At 42.9% G+C, this 25,298-nt stretch overlaps 2 protein-coding genes across 3 annotated transcripts; one reads left to right on the forward strand and one right to left on the reverse strand.

Moving 5' to 3' along the window:
- Nucleotides 1–267: 267 nt before the first annotated feature.
- Nucleotides 268–15,645, forward strand: DNAJC2 (DnaJ heat shock protein family (Hsp40) member C2). 2 transcript variants are annotated; one of them, XM_058022007.1, is made up of 17 exons: nucleotides 268–347; nucleotides 953–1,054; nucleotides 1,611–1,686; nucleotides 2,478–2,576; nucleotides 4,785–4,926; nucleotides 6,080–6,160; nucleotides 6,874–6,939; nucleotides 8,695–8,786; nucleotides 8,887–9,008; nucleotides 9,813–9,962; nucleotides 10,262–10,350; nucleotides 10,437–10,506; nucleotides 12,066–12,250; nucleotides 13,457–13,557; nucleotides 14,509–14,616; nucleotides 14,881–15,035; nucleotides 15,528–15,645. In XM_058022007.1, the coding sequence occupies exons 2-17, from the start codon at nucleotides 1,022–1,024 to the stop codon at nucleotides 15,600–15,602; spliced, it is 1,644 nt and encodes a 547-aa protein (XP_057877990.1). In that variant the 5' UTR covers nucleotides 268–347; nucleotides 953–1,021; the 3' UTR covers nucleotides 15,603–15,645. The 2 variants fall into 2 exon arrangements, with proteins under 2 accessions (XP_057877990.1, XP_057877989.1); XM_058022006.1 differs by having other exon boundaries at nucleotides 269–347; nucleotides 864–1,054.
- PMPCB (peptidase, mitochondrial processing subunit beta) lies at nucleotides 15,600–24,173 on the reverse strand. The gene is made up of 13 exons (XM_058022008.1): nucleotides 24,074–24,173; nucleotides 22,574–22,714; nucleotides 22,217–22,303; nucleotides 21,621–21,750; nucleotides 21,088–21,286; nucleotides 20,349–20,428; nucleotides 19,618–19,730; nucleotides 18,858–19,001; nucleotides 17,787–17,947; nucleotides 16,446–16,531; nucleotides 16,284–16,372; nucleotides 15,984–16,059; nucleotides 15,600–15,888 (listed from the first exon to the last, which is right to left on the reverse strand). Exons 1-13 carry the CDS (start codon nucleotides 24,161–24,163, stop codon nucleotides 15,824–15,826), a joined length of 1,461 nt encoding a protein of 486 aa, XP_057877991.1. The 5' UTR covers nucleotides 24,164–24,173; the 3' UTR covers nucleotides 15,600–15,823.
- Nucleotides 24,174–25,298: the final 1,125 nt, after the last annotated feature.

A 25,298-nucleotide genomic window follows, 5' to 3' on the forward strand; every position in this document is an offset into this window, starting at 1 on the left:
CCCGCGCGCTGGCAATTCCTTCCCCCCGGCACCGCGGCCGCCGCCGGGAGTTCCGCGCGGCGCCGCCGGTTCACCCTTCGGGCCGGGGCAGCGCCGCCGGTACCGCCCCGTGGGAGCCGCTCCGGCCGCGGGGGCGCTGCGGGGGCGGCGGGGACGCGGCGGGGCCCGCGGGACCGGGGCAGGGCCGGCCGGGCCGCTTATGGCGCCGCACGCCGCCGCCGCCCCGGAAGCGCTGCGGGCGCCCCACGCGCCGGTGCCGCGGCAGGCGCAGGCCGCGGCCATGGCGCTGCTGCGCGGCCCCGCGGCGGACGGACAGCGCTCGGCCGTCTGCAGGCCGCTCTCCGCCGGTACGTACCGCGGGCTCGGGACGGGAAACGCCGCCCCGGAGCGCCCGGCCGGGCCCCGGGCTGGGAAATCGGCCGGGCTGGAGAAGTTTGGTGTTGGTTTGAGTTTGATCGTCTCCGTGCGCCGTGCGCTGCCCCCGGCGGGATCGTTGGTGCCCCTGTGCCAGCAACAAGTCCGGGTGCTCCCGAGGGAGGGGCCTGGGAACGGGAACGCGGGGGACATCCATCCCAATCCAAATCGCTGCCCGGGTGCCTCCTCCGCCGCCGGTACCGAATTGAACATCCCTTGACACGTGTGTCCCTTTAACTCGAAATCACCTTTGCAGCCGTGAGAGCGCGGAGCTCCCGTCTGGTGGGCACGAGTGCTGGGTCCTGCACTCTGCTGCGTGCGGAGCCCAAGAAAACACTTACAGATCTGTGATGCTGTGCTTGTGCGGGTTTTGATGGGGTTTAGTTTAAAAAAAAAAAAACAAAAGTAAACCACAGAAGGTGAAGTTGCTTTTATGTTTTTGCTTATAGCATCAGTACTCTGTCAAGTGGAACCTGTGGGAAGATGGTTTGAAGCATTTATTAAGAGGAGAAACATAAATGTTTCTGCCTCTTTCCAGGAGCTAGAAGATGAGAAGGAACTTTCTGAGGAATCGGGGGATGAAGAACTGCAGCTTGAGGAGTATCCTATGTTAAAAACCCTCGACCCAAAGGACTGGAAGGTATTCAGTCAATATGTGTTACTGTCACCTCGTTTGGCCCATCGAGGTTATATGCCATGCCCAGGTGCTAAAGATCTCCTTCCTCCTCCCCTCCTACACCCATGTGAATCAGTTCATGTCCCTTATCTTAATATCTGGTGTGTGAAGGCAAACTCCTCAGGATAAGATCTTAGCTTTGAGCTGCAGCTTTTTATTTTACTGCCTGAAAGAATTAAGTGTCTCATCTCCTTTATTCTGGAGTTACATACTCTTAATATTAACAACAGTAATTCAGTTTTCCAGTAACTGAATTTTCTACTGCTTTAATCCAATTTAGATTAAGCTACTTAAATTTCTGTGAAAATGGCTTAATTTATTGGTATTCTGTTATTCAGTAATTATTCAATAATTTATGACAGTTGTTCCTATAGTGTTTTCCCAATATTTATTGGGAGAGGGAAGAATTCTCCCTCTTGCCTTTAAGAGATGGGGAAGAGAACTTGTTTTCTGCATGTGTGGTGGTGTTTTAGGTTGTATTTATGAGTGTTTATTAGGGTTTGTGGTTCTTTTCTCTCAGAATCAAGACCATTATGCAGTTCTTGGACTGGGAAATATCCGATACAGGGCTACTCAGAAACAAATCAAAGCAGCTCGTGAGTACCTGTCCCTCATAAGCAAAACCTTTTTTCAGATGTGCACAGCTGGTTTCCAGTGAAAATACCTGCATGTTGGGAACAAGGTTCTTACTGTTTCCCAGGCCTAAAAGTTTGATTTGTGTTGTTTACCAGCATCTTAAATTTGTATCATAGTTCTGAAATCCAGAAGCCTAAATGTAGGGGAGTAAAAAATTTCACAAAGCCTAAATGTAGGGAATTAAAAAAATTCACAAAGCCTAAATGTTGGGGAGTAAAAAATTTCACATCTCTGTTTCTGGGAAGTGCAGCAGCATTCACAGGCTGTAGCTTTCCTGCTAAATTTCACTTTGGATCGTGTTCAAAACTTCAGTAAAGGGATAGAATACAATTTTTGTTTTATCTGAACTATTTTGTTTTTCATCAGAAATAACAACTAAAATTACATTAATTATTTTTGTTTCTTGCAATTTTGAAGCTGACTGTACACTTACAGATACTAAAGCACATTGCTAGGCATAATAGTAGAGTAAGTCTCAGACTTCTTCAGGTATTGAGGAGGAATAGAAAATAGAGTTTCTGAGTTGTGGTTATTTTATGTCCCAGCAAAGATGAAATAATGTTAATTCTAACTATAGTATTAAATCAAAGAAAATTCATTAACTTCTGTTTTCTGCCAGATCTGACTGTTTGGTTTGTATTTTTATTTAAGTTTTGAATGAGAGAAATGCCAGTTGGAGTTACTGTGTGACTTTGTAGTTTGAAACTGTTTCTGCTGAAACATTTCTAACTGTAATGCATTTATTTGTTAGATAAATCCATGGTTCTGAAACATCATCCAGACAAGCGAAAAGCTGCAGGGGAGCAGATAGGAGAGGGTGATAATGATTATTTTACTTGCATAACTAAAGGTAAGCAATTGATCTCCTTTGTTGGATACTCTCTCAATCTACTTAATCATCAGAAACGTATTTGTTGGCTTCATTAGGATTTTAAGGGATTGTCAATGAGTAAACAGCTGGAGTTCTTTTTCCATTGTAGAAAACTGCATCAATAGATCACATGAGGTGTAACTTCCCAGTGGGCAGAAGCAGGAAGGGAAGGCAGCTGACAGATGTTTGGCTGCTGTGGCAGCTGGTGACAAAATGTGACACTTGCAGCAGTGCACACACAGATGAACCTCTGGAGGTGGCCCCATACCTGGGATGAACTAGTGAGCCATGGAGCAACTCCCCACAGGCACCAGCAGCAGTTGGAAAATCTGAATTCTAATGTGCTTGCTGTGACAATAGGACATGTGTTGATTTGATCCAGGTCATCAGTTTCTTCAGCTGCTCATTTGTGCCCACAGATGAGCAAGTGAACTCCATTTAATAACATTTCCTTCCTGCCTGAGTGGGGGACTCAGCAGTGCAGGATTAATGGCTGCACTCTGGTTTTAGAGGTCTTTCCCAACTTTAATGGTTCTGTGGCCCAGAACACCACTGCTGGCCAATTCCAAACCCACAGGGGCTGCTCTAGGTGTATGACTTGCATCTCCAGGAATGCTTGAGAGCTTGGCTTTTTTGTTTATTGTAAACAAATTTCACTCAGTAAGGTTGGAGCAGGATGAAATCCTGGAATTTGTGTTTCTAAACTTCCTTCTCTGAATGTTTGTCTAAAATATCTCTAATACTAGTTAGAGATATTTTAGACAAACTAATATTTTCAGCCTCCTTTGGAGTTATCAGAAGGAGGAAGGTTGCCAAAGGAAATAGTTTTTCTGTTGCAGTCCTGTCAGGAACTGTCAGATATCTATGATGAGATACCTGCACATGAGTTCAGGAAAATGCTCTGTGTTCTACATGCAAGGAGCAAAAAGTCATAGAACCTTCCCTCTTAACTGCTTGCAATCCAAGTTTGGGGCTAAACAGAAAGCAAAGCACAAAGTAGCACAGAAAAGGAATAATGCTTCCAGGCAGCATTCTAAAATGCAATAGTAGGAAAGGGGGACCTGGAGTAGGAACAAGCAGTAATGAAACAGGGAGGAGAAACTTGGAAAGGTGGGAGAACATAAGTTGGACTCAGAAACTGGTCTGACAAAGGAATGTGTGGGAGATCCAGAGCTGGGGGAGCTGAGTGTGTGGGAGTAGAACTGGGGATCTGTAAGTGGAAGGGACATCTCCTAAATGGAAGAGGAACCAATGGATGTGCACAGAATTTCCTGCACCAGGAAAATGGTGTGAGGGTTACTGAGGCAGGATAATTGGGGTCATTTGGAGTGTTGGTGGAGGGAAGTCCTTTCCCAGAGGGAAAGGGCAGACTGGCAGACAGCAGCTCACTGGTGGCCACTGTCATTCCTTGCAGTGAGATCAGCTTACAGCCCTGCAGGGCACCAAGGCCTCCTCCAGATTATCACCTCCCACATCCAACCTTCCTGGGCCAGTGTCCTCTGGCAGGGGTGCAGGCACACAAGCCCATGAATGATTGCAGTACAAATTTGATTTCTGTGACTTTTCATTCTTACTGAAAAATAGTGGTCATTGTAAAACTCCACACTTCACTGAGATAAGAGTACTGAAGCTGTAGTTTTTGTGATTTACAGAACATAAAATTAGTAATGTGATCTCCCCAGCTGCAGGGATCCAAGAACAGGAAATCTGGGACTGTTTGCATGTTTTGGAGAGTTTGTGTGGAGTTCTGTATTCTATCAAAGATTCAGTTCATCATCACCTGCAAAAATTCTAAGGAACAGTTCCTGTTCTAGCCCATTCTGACAACACATGAACTCAGGGATTGCCTTTGCTCTGTGCCCTAATGAACCATTTTGTCAATTTATCTGCAGGGATCTGGTGTAGGATAAAAGTCTGAAGATGTCATGCCCAAACTCCCAGTGTCTGAACAAAATTTACTGCTATAAAGTTAAATATTGTCTGTTTTGTTACATCTTAATGGTTAAATGTGTCCTTTTTCATAAATGTTTTCCTCCTACTTAGTTTAGCAGGAACAGACAGTAATGCTTTTTGGTGTCACTAAAATAATGAAATATCAAGCTCTACAAGAACACTACAGATAGATCAAACACAGATCTGAGAACATTCTTTTCAAACATTTACAACCTTATGTCTGGTAACTTTCAGCTTATGAAATATTGTCTGATCCTGTGAAACGACGAGCATTTAACAGCATAGACCCAACTTTTGATAACTCTGTACCTTCCAAAAGTGAAGCAAAAGAAAACTTCTTCGAAGTTTTCTCACCAGTTTTTGAAAGAAATGCCAGGTAAGCTGTGTCTGACTGCCTCTGCTGTTGCTGGAGAATCAGCATTTGCAAACTCTTTTGACATTGTGTTTGTAACAAGAGATGTATTAATTTGCTAGAAATGTAATACAACTAAAATAGTTGCAATTATTTTTTATTTCATTTTAAAATAATCTGAACTGGCAGCTGATGGCTTTGAGTTTGACCCATGCCATTTTTAAAAAACTTCTCAGCTTCCCATTACCTACTGCCCTTTTTGCACAACTCATTGTTTCATCTTAAAATTACTTACAATACCAAATATGTGCTGCTGACTAAAACTTCCTTTTTAAAATTATTTTCTTCTGAGAGTGAGGCATCAACAGAAGACAGTAGTTACAGTCATGATTTAGCTGGTTAAAAGAGAAGAAAATTGTAGCTGTCAATATTTGGTGGTTCTCTCTTACATTGTGTGAGTTCTTTTCTTCATTTGATTCATGGTTGACAATTAGCTTGGTATTAAGGTTGTCACAATAGAAACCTGCCAACTTTTCCCTGTATAAAAGGGCTTAATTACATGAGGCACTTTACAACATTCTGAACAATTATGGTTTAAACTACTCTCACTGAATCTTATTCCATAGACTTCAGGCCTGGATCTGTGGTTGTCAGATGAGGTTTTTCCCTTTTCTGCAGTGAGACTTAATGCTGTGTCATGGAACAACCAATTCTAGAGCCTGTGGAAGATTTCCCTAGAAAAAGATGCAGTGGGGGCAAAGTATGCATTATTGCATTATTCCCTTGTGCTCCAGTAGGATGTGTGGGAGACTTCTGTACCCTGCCAGAGAGCTGAGTTATTCACAGAGTTATTGTGGCCACTTTCTGTAGGCTCCTCTGCCAGAAGAATGTGTATGGAGAATGGAGTATCTACAAAGATAATTTGTGCTCCATCAGGTCTCCTTGAGGCACAAAGCAGGAGGCACTCAGGCAGGAGAAGGTTGCTTTTTTGGGGAAACTCACCCAAAAATGCCCAATCTGGAGGATACTTATGAGGAACTCTCCTGTTCTTTTCCTCTTTCCTGGTGCCCTCTCTGTGCTGGTGGGAGAGAATCTCGGGTTTTGATTCTGTGCTTAACAAATGCCATGTTATGAAGATTGTATATATTGTTTCTTGAATATATCCATGTATTTTCAGGTGGTCAAATAAGAAAAATGTACCTAAACTTGGGGACATGAACTCCTCATTTGAGGAGGTAGATGCATTCTATTCCTTTTGGTAAGTCAGCTGGTGCCTCTGTTTCTGTTCAAGACATGCAGTATAAAGGGCTTGCAGACCCTTTGGTGTGTGGGCTGTCCCAGCCTCCTGATGTCACAAAATTACCCCACAGCTGTTTGTGCCTTCCACAAACTGAGCCAGCTTTCTCCTGGCTAACCCATCCACTTGTGAATTCATGGTTGCAGTGGGAATTTCTGACCATGGTGGCTGAGAACTGAGCTGACCCACAGACTGGAAGTCAGGTTTATCTCATCTAACCTGTGTTTTTAGTGGAGACATCTTAGGAGTTTAAGCTCCTCTAGCAAAGGGAGGTGTGTTTAGTCCAAAAAAGTCAGTCATGTTTTTGGCATGCCTTATCTGCTAAATATGGGTGCTCAGATAAAGATTTATTTCTGTCTGAACTCTACTGACTGCACTGCATTTCCCCAGCCTGTGACAGAAACATAGACAGCTGTAGACATTTAGAGCGGGCAAGACCAATGCCATCCTGAAGTAGGCTGTCCCACAGTACAGAGAGGTGTAAATCATATTCTGCATACTGACTTAACACAGTGGAATCACTGTAGGTGCAGAATAATTGCAAATTATGTGTTATAAATTGTTAAACGGCAGTACAGTTGCCTATAAACACATAACAGTAAAACATGTGCTGATGTTTAACAGATTTGCTGTTTTTTCATTCACTTTTTTTTTTTTCCTTCAATTTCCTTTAGGTATAATTTTGATTCCTGGAGAGAGTTTTCCTATTTAGATGAAGAGGAAAAAGAAAAAGCAGAATGGTATGTAAGTAAAAATAATTTTGACAGGAGACTGAGAGGTTGATACAGCAAGATTTTGCAGCTTTCTCTTAGACTGTAAGTCATAGGAAGAAAGGCAGCTGAGCCAAGTCTGAATTCCACTCTCCCAGCTTAGGGGTCAGTCATGGATTGAACTGAACTTACTGTGGGCTTCTTCATGTAATTGAAGTAGTTCCTGCTTGCCTCACAGAGGTCTGTCTGAGGTGCTTTGAAATGTGTGTTCATTTAAGTCCAGGCTTTCAATTCCTGCCAGTCCCAAGCACAGGTGGAGCCAGGACAGAGTGGATGAGCATGCTGGTATCATTTCTCTCTTTAACTTGTACTGAGAAAATGATACTTCCTAGAGTTTGGAGAGGTGAGTTCTGATGGCTTGATGCTAAAAATTATGTATTAGTTGATGTAGTGATAGTTGATGAATTACTCAGAACATGTTGCATTGGAAAATACATTGTGGTTTTATCCTTCCTACAGTTATAAACAGTGTTCAAGCTGGAGCTTTAGTCTGACACACATTTCACAGGACACAACCTCACTTAGTAATCCTTGTGAGACCATAATTTACATCGTATGCATCTCTTTTTCCCAGTTTGGCTAGAAATCAGTTTTGTATTTAGATTCAGTGGTTGGCTTTCTTTGTGCTGGAAACTGCCATATTTAGGCTGTAGCTGGGCATTTCTCTTCTCTTGTGCCTCTTCCTGCTCCTGGATTTCTTGAGCCTCAGCAGACCCACTGTTCTCTCTCCTGTGAAGATTCTGTGAGGGCACTGTAATCAGTTCCCTGTCACTTGTACTTGTGGTACATCACACAGATGAACCTCTAGGCTTCTCATTGGAACAATCTTGAATTATTTGTATAGCTCTTTTTTCTGCTCATTCCTGTCATTAGTGTCCTTCTCAAAGATGTTTAGACAAATGGTACCTAGTGTGCTGTACTTATGAGAGAGAACTGCATTACAGCTGCTCTTCAGATGGTCATGATTCTTGCTACCCCTTCTTGCCAAAGGTGATGTTGCTCATGTTTTAAAGCTTCAATCTATTCACATTAGCCTCCTTCTCAGTTATGAGGATTGCTTTCTTTGTTCTGAGGTAGAGTGGTTTGGGTTGGAAGGAGCTTTAAATACCTCATAGTTCCAACTTCCCTGCCCCCTCTGTTGTTCTTTATGTGGCTGTGTTGATGAGGCTACAGATCCCCATTAAAATTTGCCTCTTTCTTGACAGCACTGGTAAAATTTCAGATTATTTAGTCAGCCCATCAATTACCTGAGCTGTATTTCAGTGGAGTGAATCTGGCATGACTTTACCCAGAGTATCATGCTACTTCATAGAGTGTTGTTCCTGTGCAGATGAGTTTATGTGACATGACTAAATTCTGCAAAATGAGCTAACTGTGGCATTGTTTATACTGCTGTCCTTTAATTAAACCCTGTGCTAGCATTTCTGTTGTTTAGCTTGAGTTTAATGTTAGGTAAGCAAGTGGATTGCATTTTGAAAATAAAGTCCATGGTCTCATTCCCTACAAGGACAGATAAGCAGCTTGCTTTGTCAGGTTTATATAACTATGTAAACACTTAGCATTTTGTACATGAACTCAGAGCCTGGAACTTAATTTTTTGAAGTCTATTTTTGAAGTACTCCCAGAAGAACATCTGTGTGGGGGGAACTGTTTGAGAAGCTTGTTGATGAATTTCTAGCCGTGGCACTGTAAAGCATTAGCACTGAACTATGCTTTCCCTTTTAGTCGAGATGAAAGGAGGTGGATTGAAAAGCAGAACAGAGCTGCCAGAGCATTGAGAAAAAAAGAAGAAATGAACAGAATTAGGACTCTTGTTGGTGAGCACACAAACTGCTGTTCTTTAAAGTGAGATTTATTAACTAACTGTGGAAGTCTCCTGCTTTTCTTCTATACATGATGCTTCCTTTCTTCCACCAGACAGTGCATACAGCTGTGATCCCAGAATAAAGAAATTTAAGGAGGAAGAAAAGGCAAAGAAGGAAGCAGAGAAGAAAGCCAAGGTAGAAGCAAAACGAAAAGAACAGGAGGCAAAAGAAAAAGTAAGTGAAGGACTTTATTTGGGTTGAAAAACTCTGCTTCATTCACACCTGCTACTTCAGGTTCTAGATTTGTCAGAAGACTACTGACAGAATTACACACAAAAATGTGTTGTGTTTGATGCCTGTGCAGCAGGCAGTGTAAGGCTGGCAGCCTTCTGACAATGAGATGGAAACAAGGAATGCAGATCTGAAACAAAACACCTTTGAAAACTGAGTTCTTCTGTTGCATACACTTCCTCTGGTTTCAAGGCAAGCATTAAGTGCATAAAATGGGTATGTCTGCTTGCCTTGGGCATGTGGTTTGTGAATGGTTGGTTGGTATGAAATGTTCTGAGGTAACAGAACATACTTGATAAATATGAACAGTTTGGAGAAGATGGCTCCAAACAGGAATGAAAGGGAACTGTAAGGTGCAAAAAAGTAACTTTAAAGACATTAGAACACTGCAAAATATGTCAGTAATGATGCAGGAGAAATACTGGACCATGAAGTTCATACTCCTGAGGCAGGAGTAGGAAATTATGCACAGTTTTGTATCTTTGTTGTAGAGGAAGTCAGGATTATAAACTGAGGGTCCTCACAGGGAGTACTTGACTCAATGCCACATGGTATGTGTCATCATCTCCCTCAAAATTCTTGGAAAACCAGACATTAAAGTATTCATGCATTTTTAAACCCCCAAACATACCAACAAAACTCCACCCAAGCCAGAAACAACACATTTTGATATTGGATGACTGAATGGCCCTGTAACAATGTTACTTGGATGATTTTTTTACTTGCATTTTTTTCTTTTGATTGCAGCAAAGACAAGCAGAATTAGAAGCAGCACGGTTAGCAAAAGAAAAGGAGGAGGAAGAAGTTAGGCAGCAAGCATTAGTGGCAAAAAAGGAAAAAGAGATACAGAAGAAAGCAATCAAGAAAGAAAGGCAAAAACTCAGAACAACATGCAAGGTATTTAACTATTATTACAATGAAATACAGGTTACATCAGACAAATGACTGTCTTTGCTTAGATCAGCCTGGATCACGTGTTTGCTTGTTCTTAGGGCTGGAGATGGGTATGGAAAGTGGGTTTACTAAAAAAACAAAATACTAAAACACATACTTACATGCATATGAGTTATGAGTAAAGCTGACCAAATAGGTCCAAACACAGCAGTGGCTGAAGAATGCTGTGTGTTAAGCCTTTGTCTGAAGGAATAGGACAATAAAGTTCAAGAACTTTGTAGAACATGTATTTCTGCTTCCAGAACTGGAATTACTTTTCTGATAATGAGGCAGATTGTGTTAAAATGATGGAGGAGGTGGAAAAGCTTTGTGATCGTCTTGAGCTAGCAAGGTAAGTCCTCCTGCTGCTGCTTTCTGCTCCTTTTGATACCCATCTTTCTACTAGCTCTCCATTGTAACTGAATAATTTATTTTTAGTCTGCAATGCTTGAATGAAGCACTTACATCCACAACAAGGGAAGGAGGAAAGGCGGCTGTAGTAAAACAGGTAATTATGCTGAGTGTCAAATCAAATAACAGAATAACTTGTGAAATCAACCTGTCTGAACTGAAGTAAGATGCAGCAGAGCTGCTCTGGAATCGTGCTTGGTAAAACACAAAGACTTGATTTTCAGAGTCCACAGGCAGAGGGATCTCTGCTTCATTTTACATTGTGCAGTTCATGGCTGGTCAAAGTAACAGGGCCAGCCAAGAACAAAATACACGTTTTTATCTGTAAAGAACACAAAACCTACCTCTTATATGGTATACAGAAACAGTAGAGAAATTTCATTTTGCCCAGCAATGTGTAGCAGTTACCTTGAGGAAGGAGGGCAGTCTTTTCTTCTTATGCAAGAAAAATCCATGTCTAGTGTCTGTGACTTGGGGATAGATCCACAGAAGGACTAAAATGTGCTGCAGGCTGTTGGCACTAGAAGGGCTGGTAGGTTGGATACCAAGGAATGGGAAATGCAAGACACAGGGAATCAAAATTTACCAAAACTCAGCAAGGATCTGCCTATATTTGCCATCAAGGAAAAGCCATTTGAACCAAAAACTGAACCTGGCAGAAGAACCTGCAGAAAGAGGAAGGTGCTTTCTCTCATCCACTGTGGATACACAGCTGTGAATGTTTTTCCTTGGTGGGGAATATGATCTGCCCCCATCCCAGGTCAGGTTTACTCATCAGACAATTTAGGACTGAAATGCCTCTTACTCTACAGTAATTCAGGGACTGAATTCAATATTCCATTTTCCAGGAGGGTGTTCTAAATGCAGGACAGTCCTCTTTCTATCTGTTAAAACTATTCCACTAAAAATTATCTATCAGTTAACTTTCCTTTTGCCAGGAAGGTTTTATGAAATGGTTTCTTGCTCTTGCCATTGGGCATCCTGCCAACAGCCATAAGTGCACAGCTCTTCTAATGGTGCCATGATTGGACTGGGCCCACTCAGAAGCAGATGATTAAAGATGTGTCACACCACAGTCTTGAGATGTGATTACAGATCACAAAAATGTGCAGTGGGTTAACTTAAGCAGTTTTTAGCTTGCTAAATGGCCATCTAACCCTGAGTACACACTTAGTAACTAAAATCTGCAGCTCATTCTAATGTAAAAGTTCTCTGTTGTTATGGCTGTACTGATATAATCAGGCTTAGATACCAGTTAGGCTGGAAGATTTGAGAGCCAGTGTATTCAACACAGAGGTTTAATTGCCCTCACTGGTCTTAATACTTTTGTGGATCTGTCCCTCTAAGTCAAGTGTTAGCCTAGACATTCATGCAAGGTTGAAAACTTTTGCTTTGATTCTGGGGATATTCATTTAATTTCCTAGTGAACCTGTGATGGATTTGTGCTGTTAACTACTGATCTTTAAATCCTAAACATATACACATGGAATGAAGGGAAATAATACTGGAACAGATAAGCTTCTCTGTTTCTTTACATATAATATACGGAACAAAAACAAAGCAAAATCCAAGGTTCAAAGGAAGTCCAGAGAGGGGGTTGTGCCACTGTTAAATGTAACAATAATTCAGTAAATAATGCTTATTTGCAATCTTTAGATAGAAGAAATAAATGAACAAATAAGGCGAGAGAAAGAAGAGGCAGAAGCTCGTATGCGCCAAGCAACAAAGAGCTCAGAAAAGGCAACCACTGGCGGTGGAGGGGGAAGCAAAAACTGGCCAGAGGATGATTTGCAGTTGTTAATTAAAGCTGTGAACCTCTTTCCAGCAGGGACTAACTCAAGGTACTTCTCGGGTTTGGTGCTAAAAGCCCTTACTAACAATTTTAAATTAAATTACAAGCATAATAAAATATTTTCAGATCATCCCAAGTACTTTTGTCAGTGTAAGGACTTCCTAAACATCTTTTTTTCCCTTGACTCAAAAGCAGCCAGAGGTTTGTTTTTCCTTGGTACCATGCTCTGTGTGTCACTGGAGTTAGCTCTGGCCCTGTATCTTGTTTCCCCCCAGATTTGGGCCTCAGTCCATTACCAGGATGGTGCTGAGGTGCCTGTTTGCACAGGGCTCACTCCATGGTAGGCTCCACTCCTTAAAGTGCAGAACAAAACCACACCAGTGACTGGGGTGCAGCTGGGTAGGAATACAAGTGTGTAAGCCACTTCCAGAGGCTCCACAATGAAATGTGAGGCTGGTTTCTTCTCTATATGGTAGGAGGAAAATATCCCAGAAAAGGAGTTAAGTCCACCAGCTTTCTTCAGAGGAGAGCCAGAGGAAGAGGCAAAGGCTAAGATTTACAGAAAACAGCACTGGCACTCAGCTTACTGCTAAGCAAGAACAGGAGCACACTTTAAATACTTTTTTTCCCAGGAATGAAATGCCTTCTTCCATGTAGGATTACAAAGATTTCAAACATCCATTACAAAATTTGGATGCTTACTGAAAAATGCCATGCTCCATGGAGATGATACCAGTGCCTGTTTCTGCAAGACTCCTGTCTGAGCAGCACTACATATTGCCTTCCATTTTCTAAGAATCCACTAGGAATAATCCTGGGACTAGGGCTGTTCCAGCTCTCTCCTCTTTAAGCCCTTTTACCTAATGTTTAGTTATTCTTCTGGGGCAGTGGACAGAGGGTTAGTAACTACTCAGCCCTTCAGTGCAGCCTGCAGTATTTAATGCCAGAGGTGCCTAGGGAATTCAGGATAACAGCAATTTAGCAGAATTTTGATTAGAGGTTTGCACTTACCTACATTGTACCCCATCCTTTTTCTGTATTGGGAACTGAGGAGTTCACGCAAGCTGATTGAATTCTTCAGTTAGTGACTGAAAGCTTTCCAGAACAGCAACTCTGGGATTTTGCACATATTTAAATATGTTAGACCTTACTCAGGAGTTTATAAAAATGTGTACAGGAGCTTGCTTGACCATGGCTTATATGAAGATAAAGTATTATGTAATGTGCTGGTTTATTATTTCTGTTCTTGCTGTAGGTGGGAAGTTATTGCCAATTACATGAACTTGCACTCTACTACTGGAATAAAACGAACAGCAAAAGATGTCATCAATAAAGCAAAGAGTCTCCAAAAGCTTGGTATCTATATTACCTTATTTTTGTAACACATGGTCTGCCTGCTTCTGTACAGCTGAGTTTTCTGTGACTGGAGCTGTGTTTCTTAAGAAAATCCTCTGTACAGCCCCAAAAGAAATGTAGTTCAGATGGAGGATTTAGAGGAGCATTTATGTGATTCAGTGTTTTCATCCTAATGGCTCTTTTGTAAGTCAGCACCTCACAAGCAGCTCTCAGAAACTCTCTTAATGTAGCTTGATGCTCTGATGCCCTGAAATAGCAGGGCTCAAAGAGAGATAAATGGGCCTCTCAGAAAGCTCCCTACAAAGGAAGGCATCTAAAATAAATGGAACTGATGAAGGTCTAGACATACTTTAAAAAAATTAATGGAATCCAACACCAGAGTAAGACACCTAAATGAATGTGGCTCATCTCCTCTTCAAAAATGAATATAAAAATGAAAAATTAAGCATAGAGAGCTCTGGAATAAGGCTGCAAGGAAATTACACATTTCACTATAGAAGGAAAAAAAAAACATTAAATTTTCAAGAGGTTTCTGCATTACAAACCACAGAGGGGCACAAGGAGCCACCTGGATTTTCCTGCCTCTCTGACATGGTCATACCCTGGGCAATGCATGAGTTTTGTGCCACAGCCCTGGACAAAACAATCCCTCTTGATTTTGGGGAAGTTGCAGATTCAGGTTTAAGATTATATGGAACAATTATTCCTCTGAGCACTATAAAGCAGGATAAGGGTTGGAAAATCTGACACTCTGAGAAAAACTTATTGGACCCTGAATGATTTTTTTTTTAATCTACCAACATCTTTATAGTAATTTTAAAGTAAGTAGAAATTGGGGTTTATGATTTTGTGATTATTGGAATTAATCTGCTACAGAATGTTGTTATTATTATTACATCTGGCTTTAATATTCTTGCAATAATTATTCACTTTAATGTCTGTTGCTCATAGACCCTCATCAAAAAGATGACATAAACAAGAAAGCATTTGACAAATTTAAAAAAGAACATGGTGTGGTGCCTCAGATGGACAGTGCTGCCCCCTCAGAACGATTTGAAGGTAAAGGTGAAAAGGGAGCCCTTCTTGTGCACTTCTCTCCCCTGGGTCTCTTGGGGTGAAAGTAACCCAGAATTTTCTCAAGATTTGCCTACATACTTTGATAGCAAGTGGTTCAGGCTCTGGTGCCAGATTTGAGGGTTTCTGGTACACACAATACATCCCAAAACTTCAGGGATTTAAAATAAACTAGAATACGTTTTACAGTATTTTCTAGACTCTTTTAAAAATATCTATTCTTGCTGTCCTTTTTGCTTTTAAAAACAGGATCACCTCTAGATTCATCCCCTTGGACTACAGAAGAACAAAAACTTTTAGAACAAGCATTGAAGACTTATCCAGTAAATACTCCTGAAAGGTGGGAGAAAATAGCAGCAGCTGTTCCAGGCCGGTCAAAAAAAGACTGCATGAAACGATATAAGGTGAGGTCCCTCACCTCCTCCTGGGACTGCACCAGGCCAGGCCTGGAGAGAATCCTTTGCTTTTACTGTTCCATGAGATACTGCCCCAGAGACAGGATCTGCCACAGGCAAAATGATGGAACCTTAGAAGAAACCTTTTATTTTTGGTAACTTAACCCCAGAAGAGCAGTTCCTCAGTGAAAATAGTGCCTCTGAAAGCTAGCAAGGAAAGTCTGTGTCAGGAAATTTGTTTTATAGTTTGACAGCAAGCTCTCATAGATTATGTCCTATCCCCAGCTCCTGTAGGTAAAGTTCCTGGTACTTGAGGATTGATCTTCCATTAATTGATTTGTTTCTAAGGGAAATTGCTTGACAACATTAAACAATGTAGATTTCTCATTATGTTGAGAAGTAGTGTGTTTTACAGTGAATATATGTAATGTTCAAACCTACAGCATTGGTCACAAGTTTTGTGTTTAGTTAAATTTCTTTTTTTCCCCACCTTCTCTTCAGGAACTCGTGGAAATGGTCAAGGCAAAGAAAGCTGCTCAAGAACAAGTGATGAATGCTACTAAAGTCAAGAAATGACTCTTACTGACAATCCTTGTTTTATAATAAAAATGCAAATACTGTACATGTTTCCATTCCTTTCTTCATTATACAGAAACACAGGAGGGGCTGGTTCTTGAGTTTTAATCTTCTCAAAAGCAACTCCAAAGTTTTAAAAGGGTGTAGTTGATTTGTTGGGTGTTTTTTTGTTGTTTTCCTGGTTTTTTAAAGCTAAAATATGCTGAAGTTCTTGTTATTCACTACTCACGACGCCAATACATGCCACTGCAGATTTTGCTATACTCTGGAAGTTGTTCAATTGGACCTGGAAGTTAAAGAAAGTTTGCCATGACACATGCTCAGCTCACAGCAAGTGGTCTGGAGGGGTTATGGGAGGATCAGGAAACTTGTATCACATACCCACGGCAGCAACTGCAGGATGCTTATCATAGATGTACTTTGTGCAGATTTCTCTAATAGTCTGGGCATCTATAGCCTAAAAGGGGTAAAAGAGGCATCTTTGTTACAGTCCCATAATAAAACCGTTTCTGATCTCAATTTTGTATAATCCAAGGGAGCAGGAAACAAAACCCTTAGAAGTTTTCTCAGTTGGAAATGTTTTCTCAGCTGAAAAAGAAATACAATTTCTATATTGTTACTTGCTGTAGCAAGTCATTTTCTTGATGGCCTTTTAAAAGTTGCAACATGAGTGCCACTTACTTCAATTCTTGCCTCAAGTTCTGGAATTGGGATTCGGCGCTTGTAACACAGCATTTGTCTTCCGATGTCTTCACAGATTGGTGTGGACCCTAAAACAGGAAAAAATCCTTCAGTTATCAGCCTATGGCTCCACAAAGAGTAAGAAGTTCTCATAAGTCTCACCATCAAGTTGTAGGAGCATATTTGTCTTTAGAAGATTTTTTGCTCGAGCTACTTCATTTTCTGTAACGCTTGTGCAAAGTCTTATCCTGAAAAACAGTTTCAGTCCAAAGGCATTAAATAATGGCAGGCTGTAGCACACAAGATTGCCTGTGATAAGGTGCAGAGGCATTGCTGCACCTACCAGGCACTAACTACTCTTCTGTAGACAAAGCTTGTAAGACAGCTTGGAAAACTAGCCACGGATACAAAGCAGCAGCCTCAAAGTAGGGGTTTTGGAAGCATATCAAGATACCCAAGAGCAAGCTCTTTCTCTTAGAAGAGGTGTATTTCATTTCATTACATACTTTGAGGCAAGTGCACTCTGTACTTGTTATCTTGAGAATGGAGGTTGCTAAGAAAGTAGAGCCAAGCAACTGGTAACAGGCAATTAGCTAGAAGGCAATCCAGCTTCCTGGCTCCTCTTGGTGAGATAATAACTTGCCACACTGCCTATGGAACATTTTGTGAGGAGAGGAGGATGCATTAAATAGCTTAACACTGAATTCCTGTCCCAGGAATTGGCTGTATCTTCCCTAGTGCTAAGCTGCAGCAGAGTCACGGTGCTAACCTTTTTCTCCACCACTGAACAGGGATTTCATAGAATAATGGTATATAAGAAGTGATTTATGTGATTAAAGAAACTCCTCATTTTCAAGATTTGTTTCAACTTCACCCACTTTAAATCAAGTGCTTTTAAGTAACATGCATGTGTTTTTAATAGCACCTGCAGTTCAAGCTTTACAGTCATCATGGTCTTCAAAACATCATCCTTCAAAACAGATTTAAGCCTCAGATGAATGAATATTGTCTAGAATCATAGGTTTCAAATTTCCATATGTACCAGCTCAACTTTCCCTATGTGTTCACTAGAGCTAGCAGCAGCACATGATACATCAACTGCAGCAACTGCCGACTAAAGCTGTTTGGTAACTGCACATTCATTATTCTCATCCACAAATATTTGCTCTTCCAGTGGTGGCACTTGCAGCTCACAAGCTGCACAGTGACTGAGTAGCACAATAAAAGGCCTGACAGTTTCATGACTTCTGTCATTTCCCAGTCAAAAAAAAAATCCCTGCTGTGTTTTCTCGTGCAAGAAACAAAACCTACATCTTAAGCTATTCACTCCAAATAATGGTGTCAAAAACTGGGCGCTGGGACTTGGCTTTGGGTGCCAAAGTTTAGAATTTGATGCATTTGTTGTTCCCAGGCAAGCCCAACCAGAGAAAAATATTCTCTTTATTTTTAAATTGTATTCCTCCACTAAAAACAATCTTTCCAGAGAAACAGTTGGTAGCTTACCATTCTTTCTGAACAAAGTGCACCATGTCCTGAATAGTGGATGGCTCACAGACCATATAGAGTCCCCACAGCCCTGTGTCAGTGTAGCAGGTGTTGAAGGACTGGAAGCTGTGACACAGGTTACCTTGGCAGGCAATCTGAGCAAGTTTACTGGACAAATTCTGCCGAGGCAAAAGAAAAAGATAATTACTTCATGAAGTTTTTTGAAAGCTTACTAGTCACCTCCACATTTCCCATTTTCATTTCAATGATGACTGAACATGCAGTAGTAGCTACAAGGTTAATTATCAGCTCTTCATTTCAACCCTTTCTTTCCTTGCATGTAATATCACATTTCAAAATAACACCCCAGATTTGAGCCAAAATCACAAAGACACTTAGGTTCAAGAAAGAGGCAGTTAATTACTGATATCCAGAAGTGGCATTCACATTCTCTGAACATGATTCCTTCACCCAGGGTTTTTCTCCTGGGAAGCTGGAAGGCAGCAAGAAGCCTCAGAGAAAAGGAAAACCATTCTTGTCTCATTTGCTTCTCCTGTGTTGTGCTCATGTGGAATGTGTTTGGAGATTGTTCCATTGGATTCTGGTGAGTTCTTTTGACTCATTGGCCAATTGGGGACAAGCTGTGTCAGGACTCTGGAAAGAGTCATAAGTTTTGATTATTATCTTTTTAGCATTCAGTAAGTATCCTTTCTGTATTCTCTAGTATAGTATAGTGTTCTTTAATATAAAATAGTATAATAGAGTAATAAATTGGCCTTCTGACAACATGGAATCAGATGCACCATTCCTTCCCTTTGTTGGTGGTCCTGCATTTATAATATAGAGGTTCTGATGACATACAGGTATAAAACATCCTACATTCCATGAGGGCTGGCAAACCTGAAGTCACCTCAGACTGGAGGTGGAGGAGGAAGTGGTTTAGAACCACTTCCTAAGATTCTCCTACATCCTGAGTAACACACCCTCTGAGGCTCACAGCTGGATGCCCTTTTCTGTCCTGGCAGTACCAATTCAGGGAGATCCCACCAAGCTCAGTGAGAGCAGGCAGGTGCCTGCAGGCTCACTCACCACTCCTCCTCCAAAGGAGCGATCCCAGTTCCCTATCAGGGTGTTGGCCACCATCAGGGGGATGGTGTCGGGGTCAGACCAGCCGGCTGCTTCCACGGCGATGGCCAGGTGTGCCAGGGGCATCTTGTCATCCCTTACCCGGATCTGCAACACAGCACAGCAGCTCCAGAGCAACCTGCACACACACTCAGGCAGGCACAGGGCACGTTAAACAACAGCAATCACCCTTTGCACCCTACAGCTGGATTACAAAACATGCACTAGAATTAAAGTATATGGAGATTAATTTAACATCAGACTTAACTGCTCCCCTGAGGCAATTTCAGATCATTTTGCCAACCTACACAGAGAAGCATTGCAAGGCATTTTACAACTACCAGCAGCAAGGAAATCTGATGACTTTGTAAAATCTGAGAAGAGATGGGAATAGAACATGGATGCCTCCATTCTCTGCCACATCCTTTAAATGAGTGATTCTCAATAAGTGGAAATGCTCCAGTAAGAGGATAAAAGGAAAGTAGGAGCAGGGATAAGGAAGGTATTCCTCTAGGAAGTGATGAAGAATAAAAAGTGGTGGCAGTGAGGCTTGTCCAAGAAAGAATGGGAAGTATTGCTTTGGAAAGCAGCTATTCCATTGCCACCACTGGGGGAAAGAAACCTTTTCATGTGCTGAGTCTGTGGCAGAGCAGCCCTCTCTCCTCACCCAAGAGCACATGTCAGGGGATGTAAGGCCAGCCCCAAAAGCCACCCAGCAGCTTACCTCACTGCCTGTGAAGCTACAAGGGGGCAGGGGTGGCAGTCCTCCTTCTGGAGCAGATGGCAAGTTCCCAAAATGGCACTTTGCCAGGTCAAGTAGTTCATCATGAGAGACCCCTGGACAAAGGTATTTCACATGCTTTGTGATGTTACTCTGTGAACAGTTAATTTAAGTTGCTGCACAGTTTAAAGACTCAACCAAGAACTGATTTTTTGTGCCCCTTGCTTTAATACCCCACCTTTGGATTCTTCACACATTCCCTCTATACAGAGCAAGATCATGATTCCTCCTGCCTGGTTCTCTAACAGCTTTCCATTAAAACTACATCAAATCAAGCTCTTTGCTCTTTCAAGCCTCAGTGTTACATCTTTCTCTCTGCATTCCCTGCTATTCCCCTCTTCACACCTCCTAGGACCCTTTTTTCCTGCCCACATAGAAGAATGACTTTGGCCTCCAATTCACTTCTTGTTCCTGATTTAAGGCTTCTGGAATATTACTGACAGGAAAAGGGAACAAAAGCTCAAAGGGTTTGAATGCACAAAACACACAGGGCTACAGAGGGCCAACAACAAACAGGAGCTGCTGAACAATGGGTGATTCACCACGTGGTTCCCACAGACTCAGGCCGTGGTTTCCTCCTGAACAATGGGTGATTCACCACGTGGTTCCCACAGACTCAGGCCATGGTTTCAAGCACAGTTTCATGTGATCAAGGGTGAGTACCCCATACTGACCTCCAGCAGCAGCCAAGACCATTCTGGGTCCTTTGTAATGTGTTGTTATGTACTCCACCAAGTCATTACGATTTATGGATCTAGAAACAGGAAAAGAGACAGCACTACTGTGTCAGTAAAGTTTAGAGTAAAAAGAGATAAATGTATAGAACAAAACAATTGTCAAAACAATTAAAAGTGCTGCCACTGTTCAGAGCAGAAGCAGAAAGCTAAAATAAAGGTGACTTTCTAAAAAGCAAATAGGAACTGAATAAAAAGCTCTTCTAGCTTCCTGAGGAGGAGTGAGAATTCCAACTCAGGCAGGTGGAGACAGGATGCACTAACAATCTCCTTTCCTTTGAAAGCAGCACATTTAGCAGCCCTCTGATCTGCACTGGTCTAAACAAATGCTGAAAGAGCAGTGCAAACACTGTGTGCTTATAATAATGCCTAACATGTGACCTATAGGAAAAAGAAGTATTTCCAATTTTGTGCCAGGTGCACTTATAAGAAAGAGGAAAAAAATATGGCAAAAAAACCCCAAGCCATGCAGAGAACATCTGAAGTTCACATACCCTTTGATGACTGCCTACAAGGAAACTAAGGCAATACAGGGGTTCTATTACAACTATATTCAGGGCAATTTCAGCTGCCCTCCAGTGTAAAAATGAAATCTGACACTGTTCTCTACATTTTAGCTAACTCTCTCAATATATAAAAGTTACCACGCAATTAAAGACAGAGGTAGTTTTGGACATACTTGATATTTTCAGTGGGTCCCAAAATGGTGCGTCCTAGGGCTGTGTTCTGGTAGGCTGTGGCATGCAGGTAATCAAAGACAACTTCCTGCAGGTTGGTTTCAACCTCCTGCATCTCCCTCAGGATAACTCCTCGCTCCCGCTCGATCTCCGCCTCTCCCAGGGTGCTGTTCTGAATGATGTCAGCAAGAATTTCCACAGCTGATTGCCAACAGAGACGGAAATGAAAGAAGTATTTTCAGGCTACTAGAAAAATCTGGTTCCAAAAGTGAAACCCACCTCAAAGAGTCATAAAACTAGCAAGGGGACAGATCTTATCTAGGGACTCTGAAGAGAAAAATATTTCAAATATAAGCATCCCTGCTGGCTCCTCTCTAAACCCATATTCTCACGTTCTTGTGAAGCTCAAGAACGGATTTTTCACCAGGCAAGGAAGGGACTGTGACACTGCAAAAGCATCATTCTGTGTCATCTCACTGGAGGCTGGATAAGCATGTTGTTCTCTGCAGCTTTTCTGATGAATGAGAGCAATTACCTCTTGGTAAGTCTTTTGAAAAAGCCTTTGCATAGTAGACAGTTTGTTCCCTGGATGTGTACGCGTTCAGATGAGCCCCCATGTTCTCAATCTCTAGCTCAAGGTCTAACTGAGATCTCTTTTTTGTTCCCTGAAATAGAACAATAACAAAATCACATTAGACCCTTCAATTCATCTACTCATCATCACTACTTCTTGTCTGGAAAGGTTATGATCAAGAGAAAGAAAATGTGTTCTGGAAATAAACCAGGCATACTAATCTCTCCAAGCTTTAAAGTCAGATATAAATCCTACTGCGCTCACAAATGAAAATAAAGAGCTGGCTAAAGGGTGACTGTGTCTTCTAAGGCTACTATAAGAAGGTAAAAGTGAGTTAAAAACTACATCTGTGTAATCTATAGTTGTGTAACACACAGAACTAGGATTTTAGCTTCATTTTTCTAATGGAAACCAAAATCCTGGTTGTCCATGTTATTTTTCTCATTTCATTTTGGAAAACTTATTTATACAATTCTGACAGAGTTTTTATCATTGATCTTTAGAGATAAATAGCATAAAAATTCATTGTAAATGTCTACATCAATCTTCACACTCACCTTGAAAGCCATATGCTCAAGAAAGTGAGCAGTGCCATTGTTCTTCTCATTTTCATATCTGCTTCCAGCATCAATCCAAAGTCCAACCTCAGTGAAGAAAAAAAAAAAGTAATTTTCCCAGCTAAAAGCTTTGCTATGGCTTTTTCCTCAAAAGAGCAGGTTTTCAAGAAAAAGAAAATTTTGATCTCCACAAAAAATCTAATTACAAATCGACAAAAGCCTTAAGATTTCTATGCCCTGGCTTAAGTTCTAGGAACAGTTGTTAATTAATATTGAAATGCAAATGCAATTTAGTTCCACAAGGAAATGAACACACAGGAACAGACACAAAACCCCTTCCTTTTGTAAGTTACTTACTGTGCATGTTGAGAGTCCAGAGTCCTCAGAAGCTACTTGCAAGCCATTTTCCAAAGGACTCACCCTAGTTTCAGGGACATTTAGGATTACTTCTGTTGCTGCTTTGGAAACTGTGCACCTCCCTGTTCCAACATGCACACCCTGGAAAGGAAAATCATCAGCCACACTCAGATTGTTTAGTTATATCCAAGGATGCTTTTCTGAAAAATGTATTGCTGAACTCAAGCATTAAGTCCATGGATCCTTCTTAAAGCATGCATTTATAAGGGAGAGAATCCAGGACTGCTATTCACCACTGCTTCACAGAAGGGAAGCAGAAATCTGAATGAGAAACAAACCCTGAAGATAACTACAAGTGAGGAGATGCATCTGCTGCCTCCAGTCTGACACAGGAGCTGATCTCTCACCAGCCAGCCACCCTTGTTCTCCACTGCTGCCAGCAAGAGCCTGCAGGACCTTTACCATCAGGAATTCTCCTGGGAACCTGATTTCTAAAGTGAACTGAGATACAGCCCAAGGGACCGTGCCAGGACTGCAAATCCATCAGCCAAGGATCAGAACAGCACAATCAGGGGGCAGCTAAAGCACATTAAATGAGAGCAGGGTAGAAAAGAAGGGAAGCTTACTGCAGACTGCAGTTTTTCAATAACAAGAAATGTAAATATGTATCTCAAATTCAAGCAAACAGCTATCTTGAAAACTGTGATTTCAAATGTTTCAAATAAACCAAGATTTTTCTCCCCACATAACTGCCCTAAAAATGAAATTACAAAATCCAGCTTTCAACCCCTCTCCTCCTAGAATACGTTGGATCTCTTAAAACTCACTTATTTTGGAATCACAGCACAATTCAAGTTTGAAGAGACCACTGGAGGTCTGTAGCCCAACTTTCTGCTCCAAGCAGGCTCAGCTTGGTCAGAGCACTTTGTCAGGACTTTTTGCACCTGGCTACTGACAATCTCCGATTGTGAGAAACTGCACAGCTCTGTGACAGCCTGCTCCACTGCCTGACTGCCACATAAACAGGTTCTCCTCTCTTGCTTCAACTTACACCCATTGTCTCTCATCCACCACTGTGACAGGCCTGGTTTTAAGTTCCTGACAACCTTCTCCCAGGTGCTGGCACAGATTCTTCTCACAGCTCCAGCTGAAGCCACGGCATCTCCAGCCTGAACAAGGTCCGGACCCTCAGCCTCTCCTCACAGGGCGCATGTTCCAGCCCAGTTCATCCCTGCTGAGCATCCCCGGTTCCCTGACACCCCCTCACACTGCGGAGCCCCGGAGCTGCCGCACGCAAACCCGAGCAGCGCACACCGATCGCTCACTACACCTCCCGCCGAGCACCGCGCCGCGACTACAACTCCCAGCATGCACCGCGCCGCACAGCCTCCAGCTCCCCGCGTCCCCTCAGCGGCGGCCCGGGCACCAGCGCTCGGAGCCACCGCGGCGCCCACGCTCCCCGCGCCTCCCTCCGCTCCGTTCCCCTCCCTGCCGCCTCACCCGCTGCGCCGCGCCGGGCGCTCGCACCAGGCGGGCGGACCAGGGCAAAAGAAGCCGCCGGGCCGCTGAGCGTGCTGCAGACGCCGCCATCTTGACACCGTGGTGGGCGGGGCGGAGCGGGCGGCCTTCGGGGGCGCGCAGGCGCGGGGCAGTTCCAGCCGCCGCCGCCGGGGAACCGCAGTGCCGCGTCCCGGGGAGGTGGGAATGGGAAATGTCCGGGTGGGAGGGGACCCGCGGGGACCCACAGGGCCCCAGAGGGATCGTCAAATCCAACTGCTCGCCCTGCACAGGACAAGCCCAGCGATCCCACCGTCCTTCTGGGAGCGTTATCCAAGCGCTCCTGGAGCTCTGGCAGGCTTGGGCTTGGTTTTAATGGTCCCGTTCTCCTCAGTGCCCCAGAGCAGGCAGGTCAGGAAAGCATTTTCCAGCCGATATCCCACTATGGCCGCGTTCAGCAAGCACAAAGCGCTGCCTTCAGCCCCGGGAGCTGCCGTGGGCGCGTCCCTGCGCGGTGCGGCTCCCGCGGCAGGGCTGCCTGAGGGCGCTGCGCTCCTGCGGGACACACCCGCTCTGACTGGGAAATCCCGCGGCTGGAATAACTTGGAGTCTTTTCTGGGGAAGTGTGCGTAACGGAGCTGAGACACTTGTCATGGATAGCAGGGCTTCGTGCAAGCAGTAAATGCAGCGCCCCGCCGAGCCTGTGCCGGCGCTGGTGACAGCTCCAGACCCAGGACTCCAAATTCCCGGAATGGTCCCGCCCGGCTGCCCCAGGCCGGGAAGGGCTGGTGACAATGCTGCTTGACAAGAGTCGCATTTGGGCTGGGAAAAGCTCTGGAAGTGTAACAGTGAAAGCAATCTCAGTGCCGAAGATTGTCCCTGAACACGTTTGGAATGTATGGCTGTAGATAAATAGGTACAGACTTGCAAGAAGCAGTGCTTGGTTTTGACTTCGTAGTTAAATTTTTTAGGAACTTTTCACTTGGCTAATCAAGCATTATCTCAAAAATGAAGGAGAACCAGGGTGAAATTCTGTTATTTGCCCCACAGTAAGTGACACAATGCAAAGAAACAAAATACTACTTTAAAAAAGAAATCTGTACTACTTATGCTGCAGGAAGCAGTGTTTCTAGGTACCATTTTCCTAACCCATTCAGGGTTAATAAAGTGCTTCAGATACCATCTAACACAGTACTTCTGACACCCTCTGCACAGATACTACAAACCT

The sequence above is a fragment of the Melospiza georgiana genome, chromosome 4, assembly GCF_028018845.1.
Source record: "Melospiza georgiana isolate bMelGeo1 chromosome 4, bMelGeo1.pri, whole genome shotgun sequence".
NCBI lineage: Eukaryota > Metazoa > Chordata > Aves > Passeriformes > Passerellidae > Melospiza > Melospiza georgiana.